The following is a 12,612-nucleotide window of genomic DNA, read 5'->3' on the forward strand; positions in this document are numbered from 1 at the left end:
TTCAATTACTCGGTCCTCTGGGTAGCTGGCTGTGACCAAGAAGTGACTACAACCTTGTCCCTTGTCAGCTCTACTATACACCTGGGAATTCTTACAGAACATACACATACACTTGCAGATCCATTGTCTGCCAACCCTATACATGGTCTTGGGTATACTCCCTGCTGCATAGACATACCGAATGGTTCAGCCTGTCCACCCATCTATCTACCCATATACCCATGTTTGCCTTCACTGACAATGCAGGACTGTATGTGCAAAAGGGTCCATTTTTGTTGTCTGCACCTCCCATGTATCTCTCTCTGTCTTCCTCTTCCTCAATGCCACCATGTTGATCACTCACATTTAGTACTCTGTCCTGGACAATTTTTATGTCTATGAATCTGAACCACTATTTTGGAGGGTGGGGGAACTGGGACAATAAGGAATAGACTGACCCCTAGGGCATGTTTCAAACCTGGGTACTACTGACATTTTGGGCTTTGTTGTAGGGCTGTCTTGTGTATTTATTACAGAATATTAATGTTATTAAGCAGCATTCCTAGCATTCCACTAGATGCCATTAGTAATCCTTTTTCCCAGTTATGATAACAAAAATGTTTCCAGATATTGCCAAATGTCCCCTGGGAGGCAAAACTGGTCCTGGTTGAGAATTGATGCTTTGGGGAACAGAGTAGTAAGCATGTTCCCATTCCAAGAATCCAGATGAAGCTTAAGGATTTGATTTATAGCAAGGGCACCTTTATAAGCTCCCTGAAAGCTTAGCTATCTTGCTTGTAGAGTGACCAAGTGACTCTAGATATGGTGACAGATGGAATATAAAGGCTGAAAAATAGACAGGGCCTGGCAGCTTAGGCCAGGTCTCAATTCTGGCTGTGTATGGGAATCATTTTAGGGTTTCAAACTATAGAGGTCCTGAGCCCACATCAGTCCATCAGAGTTTCCAGTGGTGACATCTAGTCATCTGTATTTCAAGAATGATTTTGATATACAACTTGGATTCTGGAACCTGCATTGTGTTCGATGGATGACATCTGGAACATCGTATTTTGGAACTCATAAAGAGGCAGGCTAGCAGTAAACTACCTCAGCATAGTACATCTCAGAAACACTTAGTGTCTGAACTTCTTTAATAGATCCAGTTTTTTTTTTTTTTTTTGATTTTATTCATTCCATAAGAGCAGATAAAAGCATTATGCAAATGTCACAGTGGTTAAACTCTCCTGATTAAAGAATCTCAATTCTACTCTTGCACCCTTTGTTCAGGAGCTCTGGTGGTGTAGTGCCTAAGGCTAACCAGAAGACTGCTAACCAGAAGCCTGGCGGTACAAACCCACCAACAGTTCTGTGGAAGGAAGATGGGGCGATCTACTTCTGCAAAGATTTGCCGCCTTGGAAATTCATGAATTGGAAATGACTCGATGGCAGTGTTTTTTTTCTCCCCGCTACCCCCCAAATCCTCTGTTCAGAGCCTACTTGCTCTTTGGTGATGTTTCTAGTTTCCATTTCACTGCCTAAAACCTGATTTCTTTCTCTATCCAGCCCCCTCGATCTGATATTTGGATTTTATGTGGTCTGGCTAGTATCTCTGAGGTAGAATCATGAAGCCTTGTTGGTTGACTGGATTGGCAGTTTATAACTTCCTTCTTAAGAGTACTGATTAAGCATCTACTACATCAAGTAATATAAAAATGATTATAAAGCAAGTAAGACAGAGTCCACAAACCACATAGGAAACATCAGTTTTATGGAGCAGTATTCTCATACTTCATGAAAATCCAGAAAAGAAATAAACAAATCTGTGATACTTTAAGTGTGTATTCTAGTTTCATTTCCACATGAAACACTGCAATTACTAAAAAGAACATTCTTAGGGAATCCTGATTAATGTTGATTAACCTGATTAATTCTGCTTAAACTAGCTATTAGGTTAACAATAATTCCATAACAGACCAAGGACTCTGTAAAAGAACTTCCACTCAATATTTTATTCAGAAAAAAAAAAAAAAACAGGGTAAGACAGAAACAAAAATCTTGGTCATTTGCAGTATCTGTCAGCTTTCAATTTGGCTCTCCTGTTTGAACAAAGAAATAATAATAAACATTAACCTATGCAAAATGTGCCATATGTAATTAATATGTCACAGACAAAAAACTGCTACTAAATATAAAACTCATGCTTAGAAACTGGGCTCTCAATTTTGGTTATATCACCACAAAACATATATTCAAATATTTGTATTCAAATTTTATTTGTAAATTTTGGTTCACAGAAAATGGGATTCTGTTCTTATGAAAGTGTTTCCCTAATATCTAACAAACATTCCCTAACAGCCTTTTCAATGTACAACAGCAATTTTAGTTGCCTCCCTGAATTTAAGCAAGCCCTAAAGTTCTATCAGGATGGTAACACTGAATTTTCACGTTATTCTATTTGAGTCCACACCTTGGTGATTTTTTTGTAGCTCATTCCTGATGTCTTAGAACTAGATACATGCTAATTTGGTCAGCTGGCAACAATTCTTATAATGTCATTTATTTACCTCACACAAAAATTCTATCAATTAGTCAACAAGAAATATATGATTAAACACTGCCTTTATCAAATAGTGTAAAGAAAGATTTTAAGAGTAATTGTGCAACATATGATTTGAATGAGTAAGTGGCAGGATATCACAAATTCTATATCAGTCTGGTACTGATCTGATTTGTAGTTGTAAGCTCACAGCTAAACCACTCTTTTTTTTTTAATGTACATCTACAACAGTACTTATCTAAATAGGAATTGTTGTTGTTGTTGTTGTTATGTGCCGTCGAGTCGGCCCCGACTCATAGCGACCCCTCCTTGGGTTTCCGAGGCAGTATCACTACAGAAGTAGGATTGCCCAACCTTCCTTCTGAGGAGTGGCTGGTGGGTTTGAACCGCCAGCCTTCTGGTTAGCAGTCAAGTGCTTTAGCATAGGAATAGTAATAAATAAATATAAACACAGGTATCCCTCACTCTTCCAAAGTTTGCTTTACACCACTTGCTTTTACATAAGAACTACATTAGTACTTGTTTTTGCTAACTGAAAGAAATCTGAAGAGGTTTTTCAGTTTTATGAAAAAAACTGCAACTAGTGCTCAGCGTTTATTTTATAGGAAGGTGCTTGAGAGGCAGTGTGCACCATGAGCATCAAGAATGGCATTGCCAAGGTCTATCCCCTGAACTACACTCAGCATCAAGCCTCCACAGCTTTGAACTGTGTGAACACTACATGCTAGTGTTATTTTAGGCTTTATGTGTTATTTGGTATGATTAAGGAAGTCTGGTGGCTCACTGGTTAAGGCATTTGGCTATAGCAGGAAAAAGACAGGTAGCCTGCTTTTGTAGATTTACATCCTAAGTGGGAATTGACTCAGGGCAGTGGGTCATTTACTTTTGGTATAATACGGTAGGTTATTTTTTGGGTCTGGGAATGATCATAAAAATTTAATTGGAATTGCTTCTTTGCTTTATGCCATTTTGGCTTATGAAAGGTTTCATGGGAACATTCTAGTTGAGTATAGTAGGGAAAACCTATAATGTACTATGATAAATATCCTGCACACTTTTGAATCCAATGTAATTAACTGCTTCAAATTTAATTCATTTAACTTTTATACTTACTAATTTTTTTTAACTGATCTATTTTTAATCTCATTATTAGGAGTCTGTACTATTCTCATAGAATCCACAGAATTTTAATATTAGTCAAACTACTTATACCTAAGCCTGGTTTGAATAGTTGTAAAAAAAATGATGGTAAATAAATTTATAATATAGTATCAATCAAATCTGAATCTCTTAGAATAAAATATATAGTATTTGGAGTCTGGCTATAATTTCAAGATATTCTTCCTTGGCATCTCCCTCCCAGGCTTATGATGTGCTAGAATTCTAGGTAATGTTATCATATTCTCAAATCAGAAAATAAAGACAATTTGAAAACTCAAGTAATCAAAAAAGCACTTTGGTCTTATACACACCACTTCTATTAGCTACTGAAAATAGTTGGAAATAATAAAAATACATCTACCTGTCCAGAAGTGTCTCATGCAAAAATCCATCTTTCCGAGCCTTTTTAAGAATTTTATTGTCTTCTTTACTTATTTTAAGTTTGTGGTCTTGGAAGCTCTGAAATTTCTTCCTGTTAAGAAAACATGTTTGAAAAATATCTCAAACTTTTCTTATACATGTTTATGGATGAATTTACAAATATTGTTAAAGTTTTTCATGTATTAAACAATCTAAGTGTATTTCTTTAATAACCTACAGTTTTTCAACTCTATAGATGATTTTACTGACCCATCCCTGTTGGGCAGTTGTTCGAGTAACTAATTCTACAAGCTCACTTCTACCAGGACATTTTGGTCCAATAATCTGGTAAGTTAATGAACAGGGAGAACTGACTAACCCAAGTGATCTTGGCTTTGAAAGTTGCAGGTCATGCAGGAAAAGCAAAGCCCCAAGAAAAGGGAAGCATGAAGCTTAGTGCTCTGTCCTAGGGTGGACTTAACAGCTCCTTGCGAAGCACTTCCCTGCCAAACCTGTAGATCTGAAAGGAGAAGAATACATACACATAATTGATTTCACATTGCTTGATATTTCCTTTGTCTTCTTCTGGAATGTCATCTTTTTTCTTGGTTTCTCTTTCAGCACAGGACCTAATCTGGAAATTGGAGAAGAGAACACACTTACCTTCTCCCCTTCCCATTTTACTCACCACACAAGAACACTCTAGGTGATTCCTCACACAAGAGAGAAAAACAATCAACTTAGCAATGAGATTCAGAAAAAGGACAGGTTCTGGATATGTGTTTTTAATTTCAATTTGTAGAAATAATCCCTATTATAAGTTTCCCTAAAGTCTTTGTGTCAGATACACTAAGGATAAAATGATTTGAAAAACATCTTATAGATCAGATTCTGAGCATAATTTAACAAATGTAACTTTGGCCTCAAAGTAAGTAAGTTGTTTGTGTTCTAGGTACTGTTGAGTTGATTTCAACTCATAGCAACTTCAGGCAGACCTACCCCATAGGATTTTCTATGCTGTAATCTTCATGGGAGCAGATTGCTCAGTTGTACAGTTGCTGGTTGGGTTCCAACTACCAACCTGTCAGTCAGCAGCTGAGTGCTCAACCGTTTTCCACCAAGGCTCCTGAAAGTATATACTGTATCTAATTGTCCCTAATAAATAATGTTGATTTTATCAAACTGAAACCTAAGATAGAAGCTACTCTACTTTGCACAGATTATTACCAAATATATTAAAAGTTTTCACATAACAGTGTATTTGTTTTTACTTAATTGGGACCCACCACTTTAAAACTCTCCATATATCCTTGTACATTCCTCAACCCCCATGAATCGTTTTTCCCCTAAATTTTATTTTGTTGTTGAGAATTACAGAGCAAAACATACACCAATTTAACAGTTTCTATGTGTACAGTCTAGTGACACTGACTATTCAAGTTGTACACAACCATTTTCACCTGCCTTTTGTGAGCTGTTCCTCCTTCATTAATGTAAACTCACTACCCCCTAAGGTTCCTACTTAATCTTTCTAGTTGCTGTTGTCAATTTGATCCCATATAGATAGTTCTTAAAAGAGCATAATGCTCAAGTCAGACCTTTTTGACTAGGTAAGCTAAAACTATTGTTAGTTTTAAGATGGCCTGGGATATTTTTGGTTTAAGGTTTAAAGATCATCTCAGGTAATAGTTTCAGTGGTTCATCTATTTCCCATGGCTCCAGAAAGTTTAGAGTTCATGATAATCTGAAATTCTCTTCTGCATTTTCCCACCTTTTATCAGGATTCTTCTATGGAATCTTTGATCAGAATGTTCAGTAATGGCAGCTGGGCACTATCCAATTCTGTTCTCATGGCAAATATCAGTTGTTCACGGAGGCAATTACCCACACATTCCATATCCTCCTCCTATTCCTGACTCTTCTCATTCTGTTTCTCCAGGTAAACAAAGACCAATTATTATGTCTTGGATGGCCACTGCAAGCTTTTAAAACATCAAGCACTATGCAACAAACCATGAGGTAGATCAGAAACACTAAACATATTAGGTCAATTAACTGAGATGTCTCATGAAACCATGTGCTTAAACCTCCAAACCAAGGAATCAAATCCCATGAGGTTTTTGGTTGTACATAATGTTCTCAGAAGTTTTGACAGATATTTATGATCACATGATATATCATTATTTGGTCCAGACACAGCAATTTGGATCAATTAAGTAGGACAAAGTAGAATTCAGGCCCATGGAATTGGCTTAATTTGCAATACAAAAGGACTCATGTCCAAAGTGGTCTCTGTAGCTCAGAGTCCAATTGCAAAACTGCTTAGAAAATGGTGACCAATGACACATGTGTGTCCATGACATGTGTGTGACAGTTTGGTTAGAAGGGACCTAGTCCTAGGAGACCTGGGAAAGTCCGGGTTGGGGCCTATGACACAGTACTACTTTTGTTAAGAGAGATCTATGGTCTGGTTGATAAAACCAGGCCAATAATGGTGGATGACTGATAGAGACTAGCACAGCCTGTGATGTAAATGGAAACGGTGCTAGATAATCATTGCTCAGATCTTCCAGATACCTGATTAACCAAACAGACCTAGGGAAATCTGACAGGTACCTAATATAAAAAGGACCTCTGGTAGTGTAATTCCTAAGGCATTTGACTGCTGACCAGATGGCTGGCAGTTCAAACTCATCAGCCACTCTGCAGAAGGAAGACTGGGCAATCTACTTCTGTGAAGATTTACCGCCTTGGAAACCTAATAGCGTTTGCTATGAGTCAGAAATGACTTGATGGCAGTGAGGTTTGTTTTTGTTTATACAAAAATTGTTGTAATTAATGATAAATACAACACAGTGTTCTCCTCCATATGTGTAACAATCACACATATATTTGTACTATCTTTGATTAATCATGTTTCAAAGCTAATCAAGATGAATAAATATTTAAATGATGTACTAAAATTAAATATGAATAAAACCACCATTGAGTTGATTCTGACTCATAGCGACCCTATAGGACAGAGCAGAACTATTCCATAGGATTTCTGAGGATGTAAATTTTTATGGAAGCAGACTGCCTCATCTCTCTCCTATGGAGTGGCTGAAGGGTTCTACCTGCTTACCTTTTGAGGTTAGCAGCCAAATGCCTTAACCACTGTGCACCAGAGCATCTTAAACATGAATAGATAAATATAAATAAATTAAATTACACCTATTGTTCACTTAAGGAGCTCTGGTGGTGCAGTGCCTAAGGCATGTTCTTATCAGAAGGCTGGCAGTTCAAACTGACCAGCTGCTCCATGGAAAGAAGATGGGGCAATTTATTTCAGTAAAGATTTACTGCCTTGGAAACCCAATGGGGGTCACTATGAATCAGAAATGACTCAATAGCAGTGGGTTGGGTTTCATTTTATTCTTCATTTATTGACATTATCTGACATTTCACGTGTATAGCAATGGTAAAAACCTACTATCTGACTATTTTGCACATTAATGAAATATGTCTGGCAGCAATGAATGCCGAGGTGCTAGGCTAGAGTAATGCTGGCTGTGATGATTAAGGTATGTGTCAACTTGGGTAGACCATGATTGTCAGTGGTGTGGCAGGCATGTAATGATATAATTTGGCAGTTATGTAACAATGTAGGCATCCTTAATTTTTTTTTATCTGATCTAGTCTTCTTCCATTTTTATATATGCTGATTTCCACATAACAGCCTAGTGTTTGGAACTCAAGTATGCCAGTAAGTGCGGAATGGGTGTACACACAAGGAGCTCTGGTGGCATAATGGTTAAAGCATTTGGCTGTTAGACAAAGATCAGTGGTCAGTAGTTCAAACCCATCAGCTGCTCTGCAGGAGAAAGATGAGGCAGTCTGCTTCTGTAAAGATTTCCAGCCTTGGGAACCCTACGGGACATGCTACTCTGTCCTATAGGGTTTCCATGAGCTGGCATTAACTTGATGGCAGTGGGTTTGGGTATACATATAGGCAAGTACAAAATATACCAGCATATTCTTTATGGCTGACTTTCTGAGAAGCAGTGTGGTATGAAATATAAAAGTAGCATCTGAGTGGAAGGGGCTGGATACCTATCTTGTCTCCCAATCTAACTGTGTGACTTTCATGAAAAAAATGATCAAAACTGGTGAGGATGCAGGGAGAATTAAAGGTTGTTTCCTCACGTGTAAAGTTAATAGTTACTTCATAGGAGCACTATAAAGACTAAATAGACGTGATGCTTTCAGCAGAGTGCCTGCAGCAACTTGCCTTAGTTTTCTGTTTATGAAATGAAAAAATATTATGACTAATATTGTTAGGAGTGCTAATTTTTCCTTCATCAACCAACTCCAAATGAGGATATGAAGAATTTCTGGTGTTACTATTCTTGTTAAGGTTAATAAAAATACTAAAATATACTTAAATTGACTATTATGGAAATCTAGAAGATTTTATAATAATAGTACCAAATATGTGTCAGACAACCTAACATACAACATGCACAGATACTTGATAGATGCTTTTAAACTGTGTTGGTAGTAGAGAAAAAAGTAACATGGATTTTTATGTTTTCTTTATAAGGATTAAGCCATTTTCAAAAAGGCCTTCCACTTTGGTCCTCTCTAATCCTATTGCTGCAGGTGTGAAATCCCCTGCCTTACACACAGCAAATCTGGATCAGATTAGCTGCAACCAGAGATTCCCTAGAGAGACAAATTAGGCAAGATTCAGAATGCCTGATACTCCGATGACTCAAGAAAAAGAGTAACAGCATGCTAAGAAGGCAGTAATTATTTTTTGGACATATATTGGTGTGTGTGTTGTCATAGATCACATGGATTTAGAAAATCTAAGAAATTAAGTCTCAAAGGCTTGTAATTCATTAGGATAACTACCTCATTTACTTATTTTGGAGTTTAATCTATAATTTCATCTTGATACAAGTTTTACGATAAAATAAAACAAACAGTAAGATTAGAGAATTTAACCCAGAATAGGGAAATCTTATTTCCAGTTTAGGGACTGATATGAGATAGAAACCATTTGTTATGAGCTTTGCATTTCTTCTCACATAAAGATGACTTTTACTTATTCATTAAATGATCCAGAATTTGAGGGCTAAGCCCCTAGTATTTCTGCCATGACATTTATATATTTTATACAGTGAGATTAGGATCATGGATGCTCAAGTATTAAACATAAAATAATCTAGTAACCTTCTCATGTATGTGTGTGGAAGTATGTATTAGTATGATGTGTATGAAGGACAATTTGGCAACCAAATATCAAACAAAATTACAAATATATATATATATATACTCCTTGACCCTGTAATTCCATTTCTGGGAAATGGGAATTCAGATATGCTTGCACACCTCCCAAATGATGCACCTTCAAAGTTCTGTGTTGTAAGATTTTTTTGTAACAGCAGAAGACTAGAAGCAATCTAAATTCTATCTGTAAGGGACTGAATAAATAAATTATAGTATATCCTAGTGGAGCACCACTATGTAGTTGTTAAAAAAGAAAAACAGAGAAAACTTTCTACACATTAATAGGGTAAGGGTAAGAAGAGAGTGGATGTCAGATGGGAGAACAGAATGACTGGGAGACTTATGTTCTTATAGGTTTATATTCAAAAAAATTTTTTTAACTATGTGAACATATTAATCAAAAAAACCAAACTCATTGCCATCAAGTTGAATCCAACTCACAGCAACCCCTCCTTGGGTTTCTGAGGTGGTATCACTATGGAAGTAGATTGTCACATCTTCCTTCTGAGGAGTGGCTGGTGGGCTTGAACCACCAGCCTTCTGGTTAGCAGTCAAATGCCTTAGACACTATGCTACCATTACCTAGTTGAAAAATTAAGAGGCAAAATGCAGGCAAGAAAGAAAGCCTATACTTCAAAAGCATATGAAGCCACAAAGAGTAATATGCAGAAAAAGAGATAGTACTATGGTAGCTTTAAAAAGTAGTATTTTTCCTACAACATTATGCAGTTTAATAGGAGATTTATAATTAAAGGTAAAGCCTGTTTGGAACACTGAGTCCCTGGGTAATGTAAATAATCAAGCAATTGGCTACTAACCGAAAGACTGGAGGTTCAAGTCCAGGCAGAGGCACCTCAGAAGAAAGGCCTGTTGATCTACTTCAGAAAAACCAGCCACTGAAAATCCTATACAGTACAGTTCTACTCTGATATACATGAGATCTTTATCAGTTGGAATCAACTTGATGGCAACTGGTTTATTTGTATGTGGCACATATTATAAAAAGATACTTTTTTTAAATTTAAATTTTTTATTTAAAAAATATTTTTGCAGTGTTCCCTCCCCGCCCTCCCACTCCTGATAACCAACACAGGAAATTTCATTCCATATAAAAACCTTTCCTTGACTTTTTACAATAATGAACTAATACAATATGTGTCCTTCTGTGATTGACTTATTTCACTCAGCATAATGTCCTTCAAGTTCATCCACGTTATGTGGTGTTATACAGATTCTATATTTTTCTTTAGTGTTGCATAGTATTTCATTGTGTGTATGTACCACAGTTTGGTTATCCATTCTTCTGTTGATGGGCACCTACGTTGTTTCCATCTTTTTGCTATTGTAAATAGTGCTGCGACAAACACGGGTGTGCATATATCTGTTCCTGTCCTGGCTCTTACTTCTTTAGATTGTTGTTGTTTTTGCTAGGTGTCATTGAGTTGTCTCTGACTCATAGTGACACCATGTACAGCAGAATGAAACACTGCCTGGTCCTGTGACAGCTCCGTGATCCTTGCTGTACCTGAGCCCACTATTGTAGCCACTGTGCCAATCCATCTTGTTGAGTGTCTACCCTCTTTCATTGACTCTCCACTTTACCAAACATGGTATCTTTCTGCAGAGAATGGTTCCTTCTGACAACATGACCAAAGTAGGTAAGATGAAGTTTGGCCATTCTCACTTCCAAAGAGCATTCTGGCTGCACTTCCTCCAGGACAGATTTGTTAGTTCTTTTAGCAGTCCATGGTACTTTCAGCATTCTTTGCCAGCACCACAACTCAAAAGCATCAACTCTTCTTTGGTCTGCCGAAGAGTCATTGTCCAGCTCACATGTATGTGAGGTGACTGAAAATACTATGGCTTGTGTCAGGTGCACCTTAGTCCTCAAGGACACATCTTTGCTCTTCAGCGCTTGAAAGAGGTCTTTTGTAGCCCATTTGCCCAGTGCTATATACATCATCTATTATCTTGTCTGCTACTTCCACTGGTGCTGATTGTAGAACCAAGTAATATGAAATCTTTGACAACTTCAATCTTTTCTACATTCATCGTAATGCTGCTTATTAGTTCAGTTGAGAGGATTTTTGTATTCTTTATATTAAGTCATAATCCGTGTTGTTGTTGTTATATGCCATTGAGTCAGCCCTGACTCATAGCGACCCCTCTTTGGGTTTCCGAGGCAGTATCACTACGGAAGTAGGATTGCCCAACCTGCCTTCCGAGGAGTGGCTGGTGAGTTTGAACTGCCAGCCTTCTGGTTAGCAGTCAAGTGCCTTAGGCACTTTGCTACCAGAGCTCCTGGGCATAATCCATACTGCAGACTATATTCTTCAATCTTCATCAGTAAGTCCTTCAAGTCATCCTCACTTTCGCAAACAAAGTTACGTCGTCAGCATATCTCAGGTTGTTAATGATTCTTCCTACCAATCCTGATGCCATGCTCTTCTTCATATAATCCAACTTCTTGGATTATTTGCTCAGCATACAGATTGAATAAGTATGATGAAAGGATACAACCCTGACACACTCCCTTCTTGGTATTAAACCATGCAGTGTCCCCTTGTTCTGTTCAAACAATAGCCTCCTGGTCTATGTACAGGTTCCTCATGAGTAAAATTAAGTGCTCTGGAATTCCCGTTCTTCTCAATGTTACCCGTAATTTATTATGATCCACACAATTGTATACTTTTGCATAGTCAATAAAACACAAGTAAACATCTTTCTGGTATTCTCTGCCTTCAGCCAAGATCCCTTTGACATCAGCAATGATATCCCTCATTCCATGTCCTCTGCTGAATCCAGCTCGCATTTCTGGAAATTCTCTGTCAATATTCTGCTGCAGCTGTTTTAGAATTATCTTCAGTAAGATTTTACTTGCGTGCAATATTAATGATATTGTTTGATAATGTCCACATTCTGTGGGATCACCTTTCTTTGGAATGGGGACAAATATGGATCTCTTCCAGTCAGTTGGCCAGGTAGCCCAAATCTCCTGGCATAGCCGAGTGAGTGCCTCCAGCATGGCATCCATTTGTTGAAGCATCTCAATGGGTTTTGAAAATAATTCCATCAATTCCTGGAGCCTTGTTCTTCACCAATTCCTTCAGTGCAGTTTCAACTTCTTCCTTCAATACCATTGTTTCTTGATATATGCCCCCTTCTGAAATGGATGAACATCAACTCATTCTTTTTGGTACAGTGACTCTGTGTATTCCTTCCATCTTCTTTTGATGCTTCCTGCATCGTTCAATATTTTGCCCATAGAATCTTTCAATATT

At 37.5% G+C, this 12,612-nt stretch overlaps 1 protein-coding gene across 1 annotated transcript in view; it reads right to left on the minus strand.

Annotated features, from left to right (window-relative positions):
- Positions 1–2,038: 2,038 nt before the first annotated feature.
- FRG1 (FSHD region gene 1) overlaps positions 2,039–12,612 on the minus strand; it is a 51,786-nt gene continuing 41,212 nt past the window's right edge. The window contains exons 7-9 of the mRNA XM_007954953.2: positions 4,600–4,691; positions 4,059–4,169; positions 2,039–2,075 (exon numbers count right to left, since the gene is read on the minus strand). Of these exons, the coding sequence (XP_007953144.1) occupies positions 2,039–2,075; positions 4,059–4,169; positions 4,600–4,691 (240 nt within the window). The remainder of the gene's footprint in view (positions 2,076–4,058; positions 4,170–4,599; positions 4,692–12,612) is intronic.

This window comes from Orycteropus afer, unplaced genomic scaffold (genome assembly GCF_000298275.1).
Source record: "Orycteropus afer afer isolate SDZICR_OR568_19922 unplaced genomic scaffold, OryAfe1.0 scaffold00483, whole genome shotgun sequence".
NCBI classification, from domain to species: Eukaryota; Metazoa; Chordata; class Mammalia; order Tubulidentata; family Orycteropodidae; genus Orycteropus; species Orycteropus afer.